General features: G+C 40.7%; 1 protein-coding gene across 1 annotated transcript in view; it reads right to left on the reverse strand.

The window, feature by feature from the left end:
* Positions 1–494: 494 nt before the first annotated feature.
* The window catches only part of AGPAT5 (1-acylglycerol-3-phosphate O-acyltransferase 5), a gene marked incomplete at its 5' end in the record, with an annotated part of 53,470 nt that continues 31,574 nt past the window's right edge, over positions 495–22,390 (reverse strand). Inside the window, 4 exons of the mRNA XM_082715129.1 lie at positions 495–3,077; positions 5,183–5,306; positions 11,994–12,155; positions 21,220–21,310. Coding sequence (XP_082571255.1) covers positions 2,852–3,077; positions 5,183–5,306; positions 11,994–12,155; positions 21,220–21,310 — 603 coding nt within the window. The 3' untranslated portion in view covers positions 495–2,851. The remainder of the gene's footprint in view (positions 3,078–5,182; positions 5,307–11,993; positions 12,156–21,219; positions 21,311–22,390) is intronic.

Consider the following 22,390-nt stretch of genomic DNA (forward strand, 5'->3'; position numbering starts at 1 on the left):
GATCTGTTCAGTGAATGTAATAATAAACCATGTAACATTGCAAAGGAAAAATAAAGCTTTATATGTGAATAACAGAAAATTGGGACCATGGTACAGGAAACAAAATCACATGGGAATGGAAGACATGAAAGAAACCATTGGTATGTACAGGGCAGGGATCAGTCAGATTGGTTCTTCACTTACCAACCTGGCTAAGTTGAGGCCCCGGACAAGCCTCAGTGAGGTACCCTAATGATTACGGAACTGTCAAACAACTAACACTTGCGATATACATTGTGTAAGAGGCATAGATGAGTTTGTATAATGAAACTAAAAGATTGCTTCACAATTTTGAGTATTGTAATGTATTTTTTTAAAAGTTTGCTCAATATTTATGAAAAAATATTGTAATTTTATACGTTCAGAATGTAGGGCCAGTCACAAAGCTTAGGATGTAACTGAAGAGTGTTGGGGAATTTCTGGGTCGCAAAATGTTAAATAGCACAGACAGGAGAGACAGTGAAAGATTTTATTTTTTCTTTTACTTCCATCCAAACACACCCTTTTCTGGAAAACATAAAAGCATGCACATTGATGGCATTCTTATAAAGAAAACAAGTAATAACTAAGCTGCAAATCAATAATGAGAATAACATAAACATAGGCTTAAATGATATGTGAAGAGATTTACAGGTAGATCCAGGGCTCTTAATTTTAGAAAATAATAATTCAAGTCATATCAGCACATGTTAAAAAGAAGCTTCTAATTTTCCAAATATTTGGATACAAAATTTTTAAACTAACAAATATATTTTATAGAACTGCTATGAGAATATAAGTATGTTCATAAGAAATAAGATGTTCAAAGTGATCTTATGCAGTTCACTGTGACTTCTTAAAATCAGTTATAATCAACATAATTCCAATGTACTACTACTTAAAATTGAAATGTAGAGCATATCCATGATATTCAAAGTAAGTTGCCCAACTTACATATACTTTGATCTAATTAGAAACAGGTTCTAACTTTAGGATTGTTAAAAAATATATATATTAACAAAGACATGGGATGGATTTAAATTTCACTTTACAAGTAAGAGAAAATGACAATTTGGCATGAGAACAATTTTCAGAAGTGTGACCCACACTGCCGTGCATAATTAGGCCGCTGTGTCCTGTGGGGATGTGTGTACACACACTCACACTATTGTACACGGACAACTCACACTACCCAGCGGTGCAAGGTGCTGTCTGACATGGCCTGCTCTCTGGGTCTGGAGAAAAACTTGGACGAAATTTCCTTTCTTTATTATTTTCATTTTGTTCATCATGATTCAGCTGGTGTGTTTCATCTGGTGCACAGATACAATTTTGCAACAAAAATCCATGAAGCAGAAATGTTATCCTAACGGACTGGTAGGCAATCAAGCTGAAGTTGTAACATCAACACTGAGCAGATCCAAAAAAGGTCATCCTCTTGCACATCCATTATTTCGTGACTGAAAACTGAATCGGGTGATCTGTTTCCTGAAACAGCGCTCTTGTTCGGAGGTGATATGGATTAACTGTGTAGCCCCATTAAAAGTACTGAGAACTAAACAAATTCATTCAGGTGATGGATTCAATCTTCCTGGCTCGTGGAAGGTCAATCTCTTGACATGAGACCAGCGCCAACTGCCTGTGGCGCAGCCAGCAGGGCCGCTCACGAGAGCTCCCACGGGCCCGCCCTGTGGCGGGACAGACACTGGCTGGCTCAGAGCCCTCCTGCGCGTGTCCTGTGCCAGGCACGGGGCAGCACGCGGACAGTCGTCCAAAGGAAGAGAATCCAAACACAGTGGAAACTGACTGTGATGACGTGAAAAAAAAAAAAAAAAAAAAAACGACTTCCGAACTAAATGTTGTGCTAAACTCAAGAGTAACAAGCAAAGGCACGTGCTAGTAAATCTAGTCAGACGTCTGGAGGCTCCCATCTCCTCAAATATCTGTGGACTCAGGTCCAACAAAGGTTCACACTGATTATTTTGATATAAAAAATAATAGGAAACCTGAAGGTTTTCAAGTAGTTATGGCACAGATGTTGGGAAGTACTAAGAGCTTAGCTTAACTCTTCAAAAAGCCGGGCAATGTAAAGTTCTGCTACAGTGAATCAGGGTCACGATTCTAACTTAAACTTAATTCTCATATTTTATACATTATTCTTTTGTAGACAATACAGGGTGTGCAAATTTAGCTGTTTCAATAAATATTAGAAATGTTAATTACTCTGCAAATATAAAGTAAAATCAGCTAATAATGCAGTACAACAAAAGCATGCGCTAACCAGAGCTTCCTCCCCATGGACAATTTCTTGCCCTTTTCCTTGGTATCTCTCTTGATACTTACATACAATTTCTTTCACTCACTTGGAGAAATTAAGCAGAAAGCAAAATATTACATAGCTCCAAGATACTAAATACTTTAGTGATAAATGCTGGACTAGTCAAAGTTGTAAAAAACTAAAAGTAACAAATACAGTGAAATATACGCGAATTAATGTTCATGAATGCAGCTATCTGAATTACAAAACAATAACAAATTATACAATCCTAATAGTCTTCTGAAGATGACATTAGTTCATAGGAAATGCCAAGTATAGCATAAACTGTTTAGCTTTCCCCTTTCCAGCAGCTTCTGTTCTAAAGTTGTAAAACCATGTATGCTTGCCCAAGACCATCTGCATGCCGGCTTTAATCAGAAATTCTATTTTACCCAATGTTCAATCAACAAGGCTTTATTTACACTTCTTATTAAAATCAGGAAACAATTTGACGGAAGGTGTGGCTGCCAACACTGAACCACGGAGCACATCCCACTGCCTGCAGACAGCTACTGCTCAAGCTTTTATACTAACCCACAAGCAGCCAATTAAGGTTCCATAAATCCACGTTCTTACATAGAGTTTCCTTCCAGCCTCGGTCATAAGCAGACCAGCAGTCAAACCACTTAAGATCAATAATGATGGTAAAGTCTTCTTGAGACTTAATTTAGAATTAACACTTTCTCCAGGAAATTTGTTTCTTCTTTCTGGATCCACTGAATCATAAAATTCTATAAGCAACCTATGGCCAGAATGGGAAAAAAAAAAAATTAAAGTTTCAGGTTTAGTCATTTAATATTCTAATTTAACAAATAGCTCTGTTTGCCTATTACATGCTAGAGAAGCTAAAGGTCCTTGGGATAAGGAAATACCTAGAGACTTGATTTAATTGGGCTTTCTAGACTTTGAAAATAGCTTTATATGTTCATGATTAGTGATGAATTGTATTATATGTCATTTTTTAAAAAAGATAGTTTTAAGTAATTTTGTGGGGATGATTTTTTTAAACTTCAGATTTTTAATAATTTTGCAAGCACCAGACTCACTCACACATGGGTAATAACCAACCCCACTTTGTCTCCACCTTCCCCCCGTCTCCACTCCTCCCTTCTGTGGCTCCCAATCCATCAGAAGTTAAAGAGAAGATCAGCAGTTCTTATAACGTATAATGGAGTTTCCCTCAAAAAGCCCTTATTTGCATGGGATTATAAAAATAGGTATAAGAAGGAAAAAATGGCATAGTTAATTCATTTTCCTATCTTATTTAAAAAATGTAAAGTTATAACAGCAGGAGAGACTCAGCAAAAAACTCTCAAACACAAATACAAAGCAGAAAACCCTTCTACTACCTTAACACACTCCTCAGAGATAACCACTGTTTTAAAAGGTCCAGGCTCATTCTAAGTATGTATTAGCGCCTATAACATGAAGTACATTGGATGTTAAGCGTATTGTTCGGGGTTTTTTTCTGAGAACTGATTTTCATGTCAAAACACACATATTTTACTTTTGAAATTTCTTCTGTAACCCACGTGGGTGACAGTGAATGGCTGGTGGTATAAATTCCATCACGTACAACTGATGGGACACGAACTAAGGGAATGTAGCTACTTGTCCATAAACTTCATAAAGTTTCATTTTCAATGCAGCACACTTTTAATAATTTTCATTTTCTAAAGTTAACTCAAAAGGGTTAACTGAGGAAATAATTTTATTGTAATACAACAAAGAAAGGGGGACCAGAGCAGTCTGCTGAGAATCGTATCAGGAGAATTAAACACAAGTCAAATTTCTGAACACAAGCCTAATTTTGGAAATCTTACTTCTGAGTCTGTAAAAACGCCATAGTTGGGGTTTTAGTAAACCATACATACTATAACTAATGGATCTGTTTTTTTCAAAAAGAGGGTAAAAAGTAGAGATGTTTAAAACATATCTTTCAAAAAACAGGATATGCACCAAAGGATAAAACTCCCACTGACACCAAACAAACAACAAATAATATATCCTAAAGTTTTCATCCAAGAGAATTCAGTTTCTAAGCATCATATCAAAACCTGACATCCACTTTTTATCTTCCTAAAAAGAGAAGAAAATTCTAAAATTTTTTCCTTTAGAAAACTGTATTAAATCCAAGGGGTTCTATCATCCCCTATGGAGGGCCCCTGGCCCTTCCAGATTTGCTCTTGGGTAAGCAGAACTTCACACTCTCTCCCTCGGTTCGACCTCATTAAGTCGTGCCTCACCCAGGCGGTGTCTAAATACACCCGTAATTCACGGGCAGCCAACGCTCAACAAGGGTCCACACCACTGTCTTGCTCTGAAGTGATGTGAATAGCACAGATGAACACAAGCTCAACCCCAGAAACTGTTTAGGCCCCAAAACACTAACAGCAAAAGACATTCTGGTCAGAATGTCACCTGGCCCTTCTTCCAGCAAGTATATCCATGTCATTTCTACACGTACCCCAGACACAATGCTCTATCCCACAGCCTCGCTCTCTGGGCACCGCGGGCCTGCCAGCTAGTTCTCAAACACAACACCACTTTGCCTGACCCGGGAATGCAGACGTGGGGCATCTCACAGTGAAAAGCTGTGTGTGTGTGTGTGTGTGTTTTCTAATTTTATATCGCACCACAGAGTACCTCTGGAAAATATAGAGAATGAAAACAGGAAGGCCTCCTAAAACAAGTTCTTTCACAGACAACAAAACAGTAAGATTTAAAACATGAACAGACTGGACTTGAGTTTACAAAAAAACATACATTAGTTTAAAATTGTTTATTTACTACACTGAAATGTAGCCAAACCCAAGTTTTTGAAGTAGGAGAACTGCTGTTACTCACTTATCTTTAATTTCAAAACGCTCATGAAGCCATCTTCTCATAAATGCTTGTTCTTCTGGGACATCTTTTTTGTCTATACGATCAATGTGAATATGAATTTTTGGACATTCTTTGCAAAGAAATTCTAACAAGAAACAAGAAAATTCATTTTTCGTTATTTTACAACTCATCGTTATATAAAACAACTGAAAATGAGGTAAAATATATTTTTAAAAGATGAAAAAGCAGATTCTTAAGCTTAAAAAAGAAAAAAGTTAATAGAAAAAAGAAATATATACTGATGGTTTTAGGTTTCAAGCTGAAGTAGAAGAGTGCTATAATGTCCTAGTCTACCACAATTACCTGAAGTCATTCAGTTAAATCAAAAGTACCAAATGTTACTCTGCATACACAAACCTTCCAGTCCGTACGTGGCCCAGGAACAGAAACTTGTCCCCAAATGCCAACCACCCTCAGGCTCACTAATCACCTGCATGAGCACACCATGTCGCTGCGTCCAAGTGTATCACTCGTCACACACTGTCACTGCTCTTCCCACTAGACTGTGAGTCCCCGAAGGGCAGAGGTGAAGTCTGGCAGGTTCACTCTGCCAGAGCACTGGCAGGACGAGGCACTTAACCCCCTGAGTCCCTAGTGCCTCGGCCGGGTATGTCAGCCTGTCACGGAGGGTCACACACCCAGCACAGACGTGGGAAAGAGAGCTCCACTCCTCCAGGACTTGATGTTGGTTTCTACTCACTGGTACCCCCAGCTCTCCTGCCTTTGCCATATTTTCACATTCATACTCTTTCTGTGGAATAGCTACGAGCTTTGAAGTGACTACAGTTCCTAAGACACGCTAATTTGAACAAAGCAGGCAGTTCCTTCTCAGCCTGCACTGCACAAGCCATGAGTCCAAGACAAGGACTCGGAGCTGGGAAATTCCTCTTCTCATGGACGCCTTTCGGTGAAGAGCTGATATCATGAACAGATTAAATTCCCTGGACAATGAGGAGATGGTCCGAAGAGATTTCAAAGGAGACTACGTTCCCTAGGTGGGAATGCAAGGAGGCTTAGACCTGTTTTCTCGAGTTGAAATGCGTTCAAAGACAGGGTTCCAAGAAGTGGTGACTCACATGGTCTGCAGCTGAAGGACGTTTCTGCTTCAATAGGAGTCTTGGGACTCCACAGGCATCTCTTTTTCGCTCCGGATTCTCTATGATGGTTCTTAACCACCGGTGTCAAGCCTTAATAGCACGAGGCATCTCCAACGTCAAAACTGTCCTGTTACATACTTTCAGGAGTGAACTGGCTTTGAAGATAAAGGCACAGAAAGCACAGGGGGAAGACCCGACTCTGCAGAGTTTTGGTCCTTGCTTTCTCAAGTTCCGCTCTCATTTATGCAGTCGAAGGATCTCAGCGGCAGAGCCGCACAGAGGTTCAGAGCACGTTTAGGGAGCCAGGCAGGCTGGGTCCCCTCCCTGGTCAGCCCCAGGCAGAGCGGTTCGCAGTTGGTGCCTGTCTCCCAGTCCGCAAGACAGAGATGAGGGAGCAGCGCTGGTCTGATGGGGCCGCCGTGAGGAGTCTGGATGCCGAGCGCTGTGAGCAGCACCAGCACACCGTACGCCCTACAAGTCGGCGATTCCAACTTTCTGGCTGCACATTACTTCTCATCTTGCCCTCTCACTTGCATTTCTGATCCATAAAAATGCAGTGCCTGATACCAAGTCCCCAACCTTCACCTAATCATCTACATCCCCCGCTCAGCATCGCCATCATTCAACGGTAGGCCAACCCGTAGTTAGCCCTGATGCCGCAGGGATGCGCAGGGCCGCAGGCTGGAGATAAACGTGAGCAGCCTTGGGGGGAGGGGGTTGGGAGAAGGGGGGTGGGGTTATGGACATTGGGGAGGGTATGTGCTATGGTGAGTGCTGTGAAGTGTGTAAACCTGGCGATTCACAGACCTGTACCCCTGGGGATAAAAATATATGTTTATAAAAAAAAAAAAAGTGAGCAGCCTTGAACTTGTAATTGTGGTGCCTGGGAAGTGTAGCAGTGTCTCTTGCGAGACATCAGCTGAGGATGGAAGACACACGGATACTGAGAAGGACTCCCAAATTCATATGGGAGTAAAATCTACATGGTACCCTGGTGTTTACAACCCAGTTTCGTCTACACTATTTCATTCGACCTGCAGGAGTCCGTGTAGGCAAGTGCTACTACCCTTGGCGGGCTTGGAGAGGACCAAGACCCAGCACGGACGGCCGTGGAACCCCAACAGCCCAGTTCCTGGGGTGGGGACCCAAATGGAAACTAGGAGAGAATCATCAGAAAAACACTAAAAGACTTTCAGGAGACCAGAAAGAAGTGACATAAATGTTTTCTTCCAAATTGAATAAAGCTCGTGTCTCTATACTTGTAAAAACTACATTAGTTGGTGCTTATTTTATTGTATAAGCAAAAATTTTCTCATACTATTCAGAAATATATGGAAAAAGTATTTTAATTAAGGTATAACGTTTTTTAAAGATTTATTTTTTTAGGAGGGAGTGAGAACACGAGGCGGGGCTGGAAGGGGAGGGAGAAGCAGGACCCGCCAACCAGGTGCTCCAAGGTATCATTTTTTTCCAATTAGAACTTTCCCGGTGGAGCCCTCATAGAGCCCTAGAGGACATATATGCTAGGGTAATAGGAGTCTTTCAAGTATTCATACCTGTCACAAGGACTAGTCTCTGGAGAAACTAAGTTCCACTTGGTCTGTGCCTGGGGAGCCAGGCAAGGTGGAGACAGGAGAGAAAAGCAGAGCTCCAGCAGCAGGAGCAGAGAATGTCCATGTGCCGCATGGGGACAAGCTCCACACACCTGGGCCTCACCTGGCTCCCACACTGCTGGCTCGTAACCCACCCCCTTCGCCTCTGGGGAAAAATGACATAAATCCAGGAGTAGAAAACTAGGTAGATAAGCCAGTATACCCTCACATCAATGGACATCATGTAGCATTTTTAAGACATTCTAGAAGTGTATATACTGACAGATAAAGATGTTTATGACTAAAAGCAGGACATAAAGAAAACAATATATACAAATGACCTTATCTAAAAATATCCAAAGGCACATACTCCAATACAGTGACTTTATAAAAAGGAAGATTTTGAGGAAAATATTCAAATTGTTAACTGCATCTGGACAGGTCAGCCTGTGGAGTTTCTTCCTTCTTCTTTTGGACCACCTGTAATTTTCCCCTCCCAGTAAGTTTTATTTTCATATAAGAAAATGTTAATAGGAAGAAGCAGCCTAGCACCATACTAAGTGGTTAAACAGAACATCAAACGTTATCTTTAACTTCACAATTTATTGTGGTATACCTCCTACTATAGAAAAGGATTTTAAGTAAGTCTATAATGAGACTGGCCTGTCTCTCCTCTGCCTAGTGAACACTGTTCAGGGAAGACAAAGACCCTTATAACAAGCCCAGATGAATCACAAAGCACAGAGCCAGGTGGGCTGCGATCAGTATGCACCTTATAACAAAGACACCACAAAACGGGAAGCACCAGGGACACTACCTGCTGCCTAGCTCTCTAACATGAGGCCTCATTAAGGCCCAAACTGTAAGACTCGTGATCACAACAGTTCATTAACCCTGCAGGTTCTGCCCTCCCTTGCAGCCAATCCACACTAGCAGTCTAGGGTGAGCAGAGGCCTGCGCAGTCAGCAGTCGTCCCAGGTGACTCGGAGGGAACTGCAATACGTTTGGAGTATAATGCAACTCAGTACGCTTTGAGAAAGACTGGCCTGTGGCATATAAAAGCACAATCTAGCAACTATGGAAATAATGTTTTTTAACTGGGCTATCAAATATGAATACTAAGTGATAGTATGTATGGAGATACTATTTAATACTTATCACACGGAACCACCAAGTACTTATGATACTCTAACTTATGGAATTTTATACCTAACTCAACGTACATCATCAATTTAAAGTGCATCTTAATCTATTCTAATTAAAAGTTGAGCAGAATAGCAATCAATTTATATAATAATGAGAGTGGGGATTTTCAAGCCACAGGTCCCAAACTCACAATTAAAATCAACATGTGACACGGAAAACCAGATGTCGCCTCTCCCGTGCACAGGCACACTGGCAGCAGTGGCGATGTCCATGCATTTGTGGAGCTGGCAGACCCTGCCAGGGCGGCTTCTGCGGAGGCTGCACAGCCCTGCACCCCAAACAGCAAAGTACAGACGTGACTCTTGTACTTGAGTTTCATCCATGGGCCTGTTACCAAACCCGATACTGGGATTTTTGCCAATCTGATAGTAAAGATGATACCTCGCTAAAAATCTTAATTTGTATTTTTCTTACTATGAATGAGATGAAGCATTTTTTTCTGTAACCTACTACTGAGTTACTGATCACCTTCTTCTCAATTTGTAGAAGCACTTTCTACATCAAGAAAACCAACTTTTTTCCTGTGATCTAAGCTGCAAATATTTTCCCAGTTTGTCTTCAGTCTTTTGATTTTACTCTGGAATATTCTTCCTTGTGGAAATATTCACCCTTAACTGACTGAAATGACAGATTTACTTTTCACATGGCTTCAGGGTGTGATAGTTAGAAAGGCCAACCTCTCAAAGAGACAATTTGTAAGGAAAACACAAAGCCACTGGCACTAATGTGTATGCAGTAGAGGAAGCAGAGCAGTAGGAGCGGTGCTGGGCTGCAATCTAGACAACGCAGCTCTAACGCGGTTTCCTCCTCAAGGCTGCCCACCCATGGGGGAAGGTAAGTGATTGCCATATGCTGAGCGCCAACCTTGTGGCTTAAGCACTTAGTGCCACAGGACCTCTAAAGCAAGAGAAAGCAAATGAGTGAGGGAAGAGGAATGTTGCGGTAACAGCCAAGTTGGGGGGGGGCACCAGAGGAGAGGGGTTTCGTCCTGGCCCTCACACAGCCTTCCATTCCAGAAGGCAGTGGAGTGGAAGAGAGCGGACAGCTAGGATACAGACTCCTCGCAGGGCAGGCTACAGAGGGCAGGACTCGGCCTGTGAGCACTGCCAAAGCCAGGAGTTCCTTATGACGGGACAGCGGCATAATGAAAGCGGCCGGCGAAGGTTCTCATAAACGTCAGATCTGCTTCTCCTGAACAATAAAACAATGCTCAATCTTTGTTTTTTTTAAAGATAAACTAGTGATAATATTGTTGAACTAAATGAATGTGTTTTCAAATATAAAAATAGGTCAATGACTCCTCTGATGGTAAAAAAAAGAAAAATATTGACTTTTTGACAAGAAGGGAAGAATTTCTAGAGTTAAGAATATAGATTTAATTTTGCACATGTGATACACAAACACTTATGAAAAGTGGTTACCTCTGGGCAGGGGAAGGTGGACCTAGGCGAAGGGGGATGTGGTGGAAAGCAAGCCATTTCACTGTACATTTTATACAGTTGTGGTTTTTAAACTATCTGATGTAGGATATGTTCCAAAAATTTTCATTTAAAGTGAAACAAATTGGGGCGCCTGGGTGGCTCAGTGGGTTAAAGCCTCTGCCTTCGGCTCAGGTCATGATCCCGGGGTCATGGGATCGAGTCCCGCATCGGGCTCTCTGCTCAGCAGGGAGCCTGCTTCCCCCCCTCTCTCTGACTGCCTCTGCCTACCTGTGATCTCTGTCAAATAAATAAATAAAATATTTAAAGAAAAAAAAAGTGAAAAAAATCTTCAGCTTCCTACATGACAACTGCTCTGTGTCAAAGGCAATGTGAGAGCGATCAGTCTACTACTTCAGATTTGTACTTCCAGTCACTGTGACCGAGTTCACCCCATTCACCTCCAGTTAGTGCTTCATCCTTCGGTACCTCTCTCCCAACTTCCTGCTCTGGGAAGCTACTCTCTATGTCTTCTGGAAGTACTTTGGACATCAGTCATTAGGAGGTCCCACTGACACACATACTTGACAGGCCTGGTATTTCACTCTTCAACACAAGTGTTTGTATATCACATGTGACATACAAAGTTCGGGTTCGCTCTCTCGATCACAGCTCGAATGGACACTTCGGTAAGGCAACACTTCCCATTTCCTTGTTTGCCTAATCCTGTATTTAAATTTCTCTACCAGTCAAGAGTGTCTTTTTGGTTATATTCAATTAAAATATTCTGCCCACTTAAAATTCTATTTTTTCTTGTTACATCTGACATATATATATAGGCAACAGCTAAAAAGTCTTTAAAACCCAACATAGGTTAGAATGTCTGGGTGGCTCTGTCAGTTAACTGTCAAACTCTTGATCTCAACTCAGGTCTCAGTCACAAGGTCGTGGGTTCAGGCCCTTTGCTGGGCTCCACGCTGGGTATGGAGCCTACTTAAAAAACCAAAACAAACAAAAAAACAAAACCCCCACAAAAACCCCAGCACAGGTTTGAAAAAAGAGAGAGTCATATTTAACTGTTTCTTCTTGCCAAAGAGATACTAAATTTCACAAGTCCACACAAAGGTGGCGCTGACCATCAGCAGACCTACATACGGCTGGGTTAGCTCTCTCCTCCCCATCCTGCTCTCTGATGTCTGCAGCCTTCCGTCCTTACGTGCCAACTCTGGGTAGAAGGAAACTGAGCTAATGATAATGGGGAAGTCTAAAGGACTACTGTGGCAACCAGGAAAGACTTGTAAAATTCAAACTGTTATGGATTAGTAAAAAAATACCTGGAAAACAGATCAAGCATACACTTGGAAAATACATCAAGTAAATATTATGAAGTACATGTACCCGCTGAAGAGACTAATGACACACTCGCCAATATAGGACGTCACTGAAAATATCAACTCACCGGCCATGGACGGTGCTTCTTTCCGCTGTCCTTTATCATCAATAGTCCCTTCAAAAGCCACTGTCACATCATAGACCGCATCTAAATAATTCTTCATAGAGTCAAAAGCAACGTGAGTTGCCTTTATTCTTGGTGTCAGCACATGCTTTAATACTGCAAAGCCTAAAAGAGAGGTTGTGGCCATGAGTTAATTACAAAACATCTCAGCAGAATATAATATCCAGACTGTCTTTAAATTTCTAGGAATAGACCACAATATATTAAATATATTAAAGCTATATCTCATATACATGGACAGGGCTTGAGGTTTAGAAAGCACTCTTAATTAAGACTTGATATATTTAAATCAACATTCATTTATTACATATTTATTAAGCATCTCAGGTACGAGACGCTGGGGAAAGCTGTTAGAACACTGGCCCTCAGGAAGCTTATGACCTATCAGAAACCCTTCAATCTGCTAACCCCGGGCACAGGCAAGTACTACCATCCTTATCTCTGGCCACAGAATCAAGGCTGCATCATCCTGCCCAGGATCACTGCAGATTCAGGAGTACGATATGTAATTCTGACTCCTAGTCCACGATTTAATTTTATTTCTATTCAAATAGGGACGCAGGAGGGAGGCAGTACCTGAAAGACCCCTGCCACATCGAGTGCCCAAGGGAAGAGCTGCTGTGGTCTAGTTCATGTGGCACACTGGGCTTGATGCTTAGAACACTGTTGTTGTTGTTTTAAAATTAAACTGAGATACCATTTACATGCCATAAAATTCATCATTCCAAACTACGATTCAGTGGTTCTTAGTAGCTTCACAAAGCTGAGCCACCATCACCACCATCAAATTCCAGACCATGTCCGTCCCTCCAGACAGACGCCCCCGCCCTTCTGCAGATACGGAGGGCTCTCCTTGCCTGGGCCTGCCTGTTCTGGACAGTCTGCACAAATGCAGTCCCAGTACTGTGGCCCTTCGTGCCTGGCTTCTTTCACTGAGCACAGTGTTTCTGAGGCTCATCCCTGCTGGGGCAGGGATCAGTGCTTCCTTACTTTCCGTGGCTGAGTAATGCTCCGCTGTATGGCTCGGCTACACTCGGTTTATCTGCTGCTTGGATGATAACCCTGGAGTTGTTGTCAACCTTTGGCTACTATACATAACGCTGCTGTGAACATTCATATGAACTGTGAGGGCTCAACGAGTTTCTGCATGAACACAGGCTCTCTGTTCTCTTGGGTATATCTGAGACACAGACACAGACACACACACACATTGTATATACTTCTCAAAGTTTCTGTAATTGAGAAAACACTGTACTTTATACAGGATAATCAATCACATCCATTGAGTGTCCCACTACTGTTCATACTCCCCACGGCCTCTCTTCCTCTTGATTAGAATATTTACTGACCGTGTAACAGAACAGAGTAGCTTTCTGAAGTAACATGAAAACAGACTAGACAAAAGTTAATTTGGATCTTCTCCTGCCTCTCTCCAGGGAAAATCAGCTGCACAAGGAAGAACAGCTATAGTATGTTGGGATCCTCCTGCAGAAGAATTTTTAAAATGCAAAGCGGTGTGGGAAAGAAGAAGATCCCCACAACCACATATCTGACTGAAGTCCCCAGGGAAGAAGCAGCTTAATTTATTCAAAAACTTCTAACAAAAAGCTGAGTAGTATACAAGGCTGGGAAACATTCATTTGTCGATTAAATTAGTTAATACATCCTTCTTTGCTTTTGGAGCTCACCCAATTTTATTAAGTCCAAAGCTCCACAGAATCACTCTGTGGTATTCAGTAAGAACACTTACTAGAATTCATTAAGTTAGTGAGAAGACAGAAAGGCAAAGCAGTATTTTAAAAAATTATGCTGAAAGACAGAAAAATCAGTTTTGTAACAGATGAATAAGAAATGCCCATCATTAATATGTAAGAAAAGCTAAGGAAAAAAAAAAATCTTCTCACTGCAGAATGTGCCAGGAGCAGCTCGAGTGCCCCGACACATTTTCTCGATCCGACCCACATTCTGCAGCTCCCACCTTTTATCTTCCAGCTCTTGAAAGAGAACAGCCAAAGAGGAAGGAGAAAAACAAGGAGAATGGGCTGACACAGAGGCTCTGAGAAGAAAACATCTCAAGAAGGAACTAGTCAACGAAAGAAACGGAAAGATCCAGAACTGAGAAGTGGCCCCCTGGCCAAACAAAGGTCACCTGTTACCTGGAGGAGTACTTTCTGAGGAGGGGTGGGAATGGAAGCTTACAGAACGGGTGAAGTGAGGTGAGAAAACACCAACAGCCCACTCCGTCCTGCATGTGTTTATTAACGCCCAGTCTGTTGCTCTTCCAAGCTTAGAAAACCACAGGACCCCCTTACCGTCCAACAAACGGATGCCGCTAAGCGAGAGGTCACTGGGAAACTGGAAGGGAACAGACCTCTTCAGAACAGGTGGAGTCAAATAGGAAAATGACAGGGGCCCAAACTTCTCCTTTAGCACAAAAGAGAGGGAGAAGAGTGACACCACCTGTGTGCTACACGTGGGTGTGTGAACACGCACGCACACATAGAGTTTGCTTATATGAGAATCAGACCACGGCAAACCGGGGCAAAGCGAGTAGACAAGAGCGTGCTGGTGAGGTGTGCAAAAGGCAGGTCTTAGAGCAGTGACATTAAAATCGTGAACTACAGAAGGATATGCATGACTCATTGATGCAATCTTGTCAGAGAAACAAAACTCCTTCAAGGCAAAGACACCCTGAGATGTGAGGTGAAAAAAGAACAGATAGTTCTGTTCAAAAGGGAAAAGGAAAACAGAACTGCTCGGGTAGGGAGGAGCCAAAGTGGATCAGGCAGGGCTGAGAACCGGCAGGGTCCAGTCACACCGGCAGGAGCAGGAGCGGAGTGCGAACTGCAGGGCGGTGGCAGCAGGCCGCAGGGCAGGGCAGGCGAGAGCTACACAAGGCCCAGAGCCGAAGAAACCAAGGAAAGCGAGGTTAGAATCAGGCCGAAAGCAGGCTCAAGGCAAGGAAGAGCGAGCAAGAGGGAGAAGGAGACAGAATTTGCAGGCCCCACTACAATTTCAAGACTGTGAAACAGAGCACCGGACCGAGCCCAGGATCCTGTGCAAGCAGAGATCTCCCCTAAAAGCCTCCAAAAAGGACCACAGCCCACCACCCCACCCCTCCCCACTCCAGCCCAGGGAGACCCACATCAGACTTCTGGCCTCCTGACCCATGAAAGAACACACGCGTAGCGCTGTAAGACACCAAGGTCTCCGAATGTGCTTCCACAAGGAGCAAACACGCCCCCTCAGCTCCCTGCTAAAGAAGTGTGCCCGCTCCACCAAATGTGGGTCAACACTGGGCAGTAACTTTCTTTTTTAATGTTTGCCAGGTTGACATTTGTTCGTGTGTGGATCATTCATATCTCTTAATCTTCCCATTCATGAGCTTTTCCCATTTTTCCAGTTTATATTTTTTTCTTAGGTTAGCATGTGCTCTTTTAATATTGAGTTGATTAACACCATATACTGCAAATACTAGTTTAGCCTGCCACCTAAACTTATTAACATGACATTGCAAGGCGTAATAATTTTTATTTAGTCTACAAAGGAAAAAAATTCCTTTTTTGTTTTAAAAGGACAATTAAACCTACACAACAGTCTGTGCTATTCATAGGATAAAAGCAAATGCTATTAAGCCTAAGGAGTTTTAAAACTACAAGGATCTTATTTTACTTGTTCCAATAATTCGAAAATTCGAGGTATTCAGTTTGCCATTATAGATACGTCCCTAAGTTCATCTTTTTTATTATTACTAGGGTTACTAAGTCTAAATATGTCACCTTGCCAGCTGCTATAGTAAAAAACAAAACAAAACAATATGAAGCTCACTTTAACAGGTTTAGGAGGATTAAGATGCATTAAGATTCCAAATTTCTTAGTAACCTCTGAAAAGCAATATATCTATAATGACTACGGGAACTTAGTCAAAATCAAACATTTCACATAAGAGAAGGGTAGGAGCTATTACAGCAGCAGCAGTGTCTGGATGTTACCAGGACCCACGTGGAGAGCCTCCCTGTACCCACCTCCAAGTCTCCTACAGTGGGTACGTAACTGCCACCAAACTCCCCTGTCTCTTAGTTAGGCCTAAGTATAAAATAAAGGTTCGCTCACCAATAAATATTAGATCCACATGTCCTAGAAAACACAAAAATCTGACTCAAGTAACCTGCTGAGCACATGACTAATCTTATTTAAATGAGTGGTTCTAAAACTTTCGGAGGCACCAGAATCGTGGGGAAGGCAGAACGCTACCCCTGGAATGTCTGATGTAGCAGATGTGGGGTGGATCTGGATGTCAAGGCATTTCCAAGACAATGCTGATGTTGCTGGCTCAGACGACACTTCAATAACCACGGACTCAGAACGTGGGCCATGGCCTGAACAGCTGAATTCTTAATCACAAATGAGCCAGTCAAGGAGTGAAAAGGCTAGGGGAATAAGGGATAATATTTATTTTGGTAAAAATTTTAAGTAAATGGTATGGAAGTGGCCTCAAGCAAAACCAAACTTTAAAAAGTCCTGGACATTTGCTCTGTCCAAAGCCCTGCACGAGCATACAGTGGTGACTTGATCCTCTCTACACTACTCCCCTTGGTGCTCCCGGCTATCATCCCCAAGGCTGTGACTTGCCTAGGGGCCAGGCGGAAACATGCTACAGAACCGGGGAGGAAGAGTAGACCAAAGGATGAGAATGAGATATAGCTGTAATTCAGACAGTGATGGAGAGGTTGATATGCAAAGTGAAACAACCAGTTTCTTGGGAAGCACTATAAATATAAATATAATTTAAAAGCTATCTTACTCCCTTTATTCATCCCTATTCTTTTCCAAAAATGCCTTGCATACAGGAATAAAAAATTCTAGAGGTGCTTGAGTGCCTCAGTTGGTTAGCTTAAGCGTCTGTCTCCGGCTCAGGTCCTGATCCCAGGATCCTGGGATCGAGCCCCACATCGGGCTCCCTGCTCGGTGGGGAGCATCCTTCTCCCTCTGCCTCTGCTCCTCTCCTCACTTGTGCTCTCTCTCTCTCTCTCTTACTCTCTGTCTCAAACAAATAAATAAATACAAAGAATAAAGAATTCTAGACTGGGAATACAAGTCCAATGTGATTCTTTTCGATTTTTATATCCTGAACCATCTATGATCTTTCATTCAATAGTAACTGAGGCCCATGAGATTTATGTTGTAGCCTTCCTAGGAACAGGCAGAATCCTACACCTCACAAATCACTGCAAAGATTGACAGATACCTGACAACACAAAACTGCATTAATAGTTCAAAAACTGATAAAGAAATGAACTACCATGGGAAGTCAGAAGAGGAAGACGTCATTCCTTGACCAGTTTGTTGGATTTAAATTAAAATGATCTAATTGGGCATGTCACAAAACAAACATTTAATAAACACAATTTTAGAATGATCATTTTTATCTGATACTATTTTATTTATATTCATATAATACTATTATATTTACATATTCTGTTGCAGTTTTTCTTACTAAATGTTTCATCACTGATTTTATTTGTTTGTTTGAGACAGAGAGAGCACAAGCAGGGGGAGCAGCAGGCAGATGGAGAGGGAGAAGCAGACTCCTTGCTAGGCAGGGAGCCCAACATGGGCTCAATCCCAGGACCCCAAGATCATGACCCGAGCTGAAGGTGGCCACTTAACCGACTGAGCCACCCAGGTGCTCCTCACCATTGATTTTTTTAAATGACAAGTTGCATGCTAGCCTTTCTAAAAATAAAATTCCCTTTTCCCTAATTTACTATTACAAAGTGAAACAGTTTCAATATATACCTTGCTTACCTGACATTTAAGAGTTTCTTGAAGAGTCTACTTATATTTCAGACCTTTTAAAATCTTAATTTTTGTCTTGGAGAGACTGTAACTAAAAACAAAATCTTGACTAATTTGTTTAGAAATATGAGTAAGTCTTCTTTAAAGAAGTAACTAACATTCAGTTTGAAGTGAGAAGGAAATTTAGAAAGCATTACAATGACAACCTCTGAGGGGAACAATTAATATTGTTAAGAATATTAATATTCTTAATAGAATTCATGACATGGTAACACAGACATTCTCTTAAATAACAACCTTAATACCGAATGGCCATAGTCTGTGGCTAATACATTTTTTTTTTTTTTAAAGATTTTATTTATTTATTTGACAGAGAGAAATCACAAGTAGATGGAGAGGTAGGCAGAGAGAGAGAGAGAGAGAGGGAAGCAGGCTCCCTGCCGAGCAGAGAGCCCGATGCGGGACTCGATCCCAGGACCCTGAGATCATGACCTGAGCCGAAGGCAGCGGCTTAACCCACTGAGCCACCCAGGTGCCCCCTAATACATTTTTTAAGTAAAACGCTTCTAAGAAATAGTAATAACCAGAACCTTAAAATATTTAGAGTTAAGACAGACACACCCATATCCATCACTCATACTTCTTAAGCCAGCCAGTACCAATGACCATGAAAAACTAAAGAGTAGAAGGTGTAATTATTTAAACACATTAACACATATCACATGTTAAAAATCTAAATTAAACAGGCTGGTTTGGGTTTTTCTATTATTTTTTAAAGTTAGATTCAAAGGAAGGTATTTTAGGAGCAATATTAATAATGTGACTATCACGGACTAAAAGGTGCTACTAAGTTTCAACTTTCTCGAAGAAAAATTAGTTTAACAGATGGAGAAACAAGTTCTTTCATTTTTATTTTGAAGTAATCTTGATTATAGTTGTGACCTAAGAGGAAAGAAAACAGGAAACACTTTTTTCTAGATATATGGTTCACAAATCAATTTCTTTTGTGTATGGTAGAAAATAGTTACCTTATAGTCATGAGAAAATACAGTTTTGATAGAGAGCAATAGTTTCTCCAATTGTAGAATTTAAAGAAAGAACAATCAGTAATTAAAAATTATATCTATAAGACAAATTATTCATTTTCCCCCCTTCTGGTAACTTTAAAAAGATCTACAACTCAGAGAAAAAGAACAGATTAATAATGATTAATTACAGGTGAGTGGGTTATTATCAGATTAAAAAGCTAGGGTATATATCATGATTATGCCATTTTAAGAATTACTTAAAAATACTTGATCTAGCATTACAAAATTACTGTGGATTTTTAAATTTAAGTATCTTTTAGGAACTATCTTAAACAGACATCTTAGTGAGATTGGATAATACAAGGTAAATATTCATCTTAAATTATTTTAAAAAGTAATGAATTAAGAAATATTAGTATTAAATAGAGTAACATATAGGAAGATAATAGAAGACCCTGTTATGGACTCATGTGACCCCTCCATCCTCCAACCCCCCAAATTCATTTTGAAGCCCTAACCCCTAAGTGACTGCATTTGGAGATGAGGTCCTCAGGAAATAAATAAGATTATGCAAAGTCTTTCTCTGACTTACGTCACCTAGCATTATAACTCTCAAGATCCACCCACATCTTACAAATAGCAAATTTCATTCCTTTTACGGCTGAGTAATATTCCATTGTATATAGAGACCACATCTTTATCTATTCATCAGTTGATGGACATTTGGTTCTTTCCACAATTTGGCTATTGTTGACAATGCTGCTGTAAACACTGGGGTGTATTTGTCCCTTTGAATTAGCATTTTTGTACTCGTTGGGTAAATACCCAGTAGTGCAACTGCTGGATGGCGGGGTAACTCTATTTTTAACTTTCTGAGGAAACTCCATACTGTTTTCCAGAGTGGCTGCACTACTCTGCATTCCCACAAACAGAGCATGCGGGTTCCTCTTTCTCTACATCCTCACCAACACCTGTTGTTTCTTGTGTTTTGATTTTAGTCACTCTGACAGGTGTGAGGTGATATCTCATTGTAGTTTTGATTTGTTTATCCTTAATGGTGAGTGATGTCGAGCATCACTGGCCTTTGGGCCAATCAAGTGAAGATCTCTTCTGGGCAGCTACACCTACAGGTCTAGAGTCAAACAGATGCGGGTGGAAGAAAGCTTTTTTGAGCCATCAGCAATCAAATAAACGGTGGTCAAAGCTATGGATCTGGATGAAGGCCATAAGAAAAAATATGAAAATGAAATGAATGAAGGAGCAAAGTCAGACATTAGAACAACATATGAAACAGGAGAGAATGAAGCAGACGAGGAGGCTAGAAAGGAGACTGCCGGGAATCACCAGATAGGGAGGAGGAAATGGAGACAAGCCCTACAGAAGTCTAGGGAAAGAATTCCAATAATGGAATTATCAAGAATTTTGTATCAGATCCCAATGAATTAGTTAAAATTAACAAAAATAAAAATTCATTTCCCCTGATGCACTACCACATGTGGGTAGGAGCTGCCATGTTGGTCAGAGCAGATTGAGACACTGCTCTTGCTGCCAACAAGTTCTCCGAGACAGCCCCATACACACCTCAAGGCATGGGCTCAGGAAGTGCTTAGGGATCAATGTACGGAGATCGTATACTAATTCACAGCCCATCATTAAGGGCAATAGGGAGAACACAGCTCAGCCACTGTTTTCTGTTTATATCCCAAACTGGCGAAACTGAATAGGTTATAGGTATATTAGTTTTCCAACTTTCTAAAACACAGATACTAAGAACATTCCTGTTATTGGGGACATTTGTAACTTCCAAGTACTGTGAACCAAATTTGCATGACATTCTCCAGTAGGAACTTGACATACTTCTAATGTAATTCGTATACATAGGCAATCATAGGTATACCTCTGAGGTACTATGTCCCAAGAGATGAGGAGACAAGCTGAGTCCATGAGGCAACTCGCACCCACATACCTGACGGACGTCAGAGTTGGGACTCTAGCCCAGGTCTGTCAGCCCACAGAACAGAGACTCTTTCCATCACACAACCCACAATGGAGAAAAAGCTCCACAATCTGGTACCCAGCCAGATTTTCACTAAATCCATGGCACTGGAATATGTATTTTAGCAAGGCCTCGAATTTAATCTCATATATATATATATAAACATGCATAAGATTTAATGAAGAAACTTCATTTCCAAAGAGATGACACATATATTCTCTAAAGAAATAAACACATTAACTCATTTCCATTGCTTTAAGACATAAATATCCTCTCCAGGAACAAAAATGAAAAAGATATTTATTTTTAAAAATTATTTTTCAAGTACAGTCAAGTTTTTACTTACCTTCTTGAGCAGCAAATGTTTGACTAGCTGAAATGACTTTTGTTAGTTCTGGATTATACCTTGTTCCTTCTGGAAAAATCACTAGATACATCTGTGAAACATAAAGAAATTTGGTTTGTTTTGTGTGAGCTTTTTTTTGTTGTTCTTGTGAACCTACCAGTGCCAATCCTATTAATGCTGAGAGAGTACATTCTATGGTAGGAAAAAAGTATATTCGTTTTACATGTGACCTTCATTTCAAGCAGAGCAAACAAAATGCAAAAATGCAATTAAATCTTAGCATGAATTATATTTAAAACGCAGTCATAACATTCACTGGTAGGTCAATCATTAAGATTCTAACAATGTTTCTAATTACACACCAATATTCATTAATTAAAATTTTGCCCATGAAATTCTGACTCATTTAAAGCCTCAATTAATTAAAGAGCTTTTTCCCCCTAAGATTCTGAAAAATGACATTTTTAAATGATGCAAATTTTAGACATTAGTGTCCCTAACTATTAATAATAAAAGCTTATCCCATCCAAAGCAATATCTAAATTTCCACAATATTAAATGTAGTAAGTATTCACATTTCAAAATTCCCACTATTATTTTACACAGCTTCCTTAATGCATTTTAAATAATTCAATTTTTAAGCAGCTTCATAAATTGAAATAAAGCACTTATAAAGGAGAAAGCTGGATGTTTACTAAGTAATCTACGTTTTTACTTTTATCTGCTTGGGAAAATAAAGACAGAAACAGTGAAACTATACAATGAGAAACTCCTAACGTTAGAAGTGAGTTACCCAAAGTACACCGACATTGCTACTTGATAGCCAGAACACACGACTGAGGCATTTGTAGCAAATCTTTTCAAATACAAACAGAATACAGGAAACACAGGGATAGGAGGATAGCAGGAAAGAAAATTATGTTCCTTTTATCCAACCTCATCTGATTCCAGGTGATGCTGTCTATCTATATACCTGGTACAGACTCGTTCCCTTATCTAAATGGTCTAGGATTATCAAACTCCTACATAATAAATTTATGGGAGAGTTCACATTTTTTCATTAGATTAACATGATTAATCTCTTCCAAACTTTCACCCGAAAAACTTGTATTAATGGCAGCTCTACAATTCTGCATTTTCAACTTCCCTGAAAATACATACATTTTTTATT

Source organism: Mustela nivalis, assembly GCF_964662115.1.
Source record: "Mustela nivalis genome assembly, chromosome: 20".
NCBI classification, from domain to species: Eukaryota; Metazoa; Chordata; class Mammalia; order Carnivora; family Mustelidae; genus Mustela; species Mustela nivalis.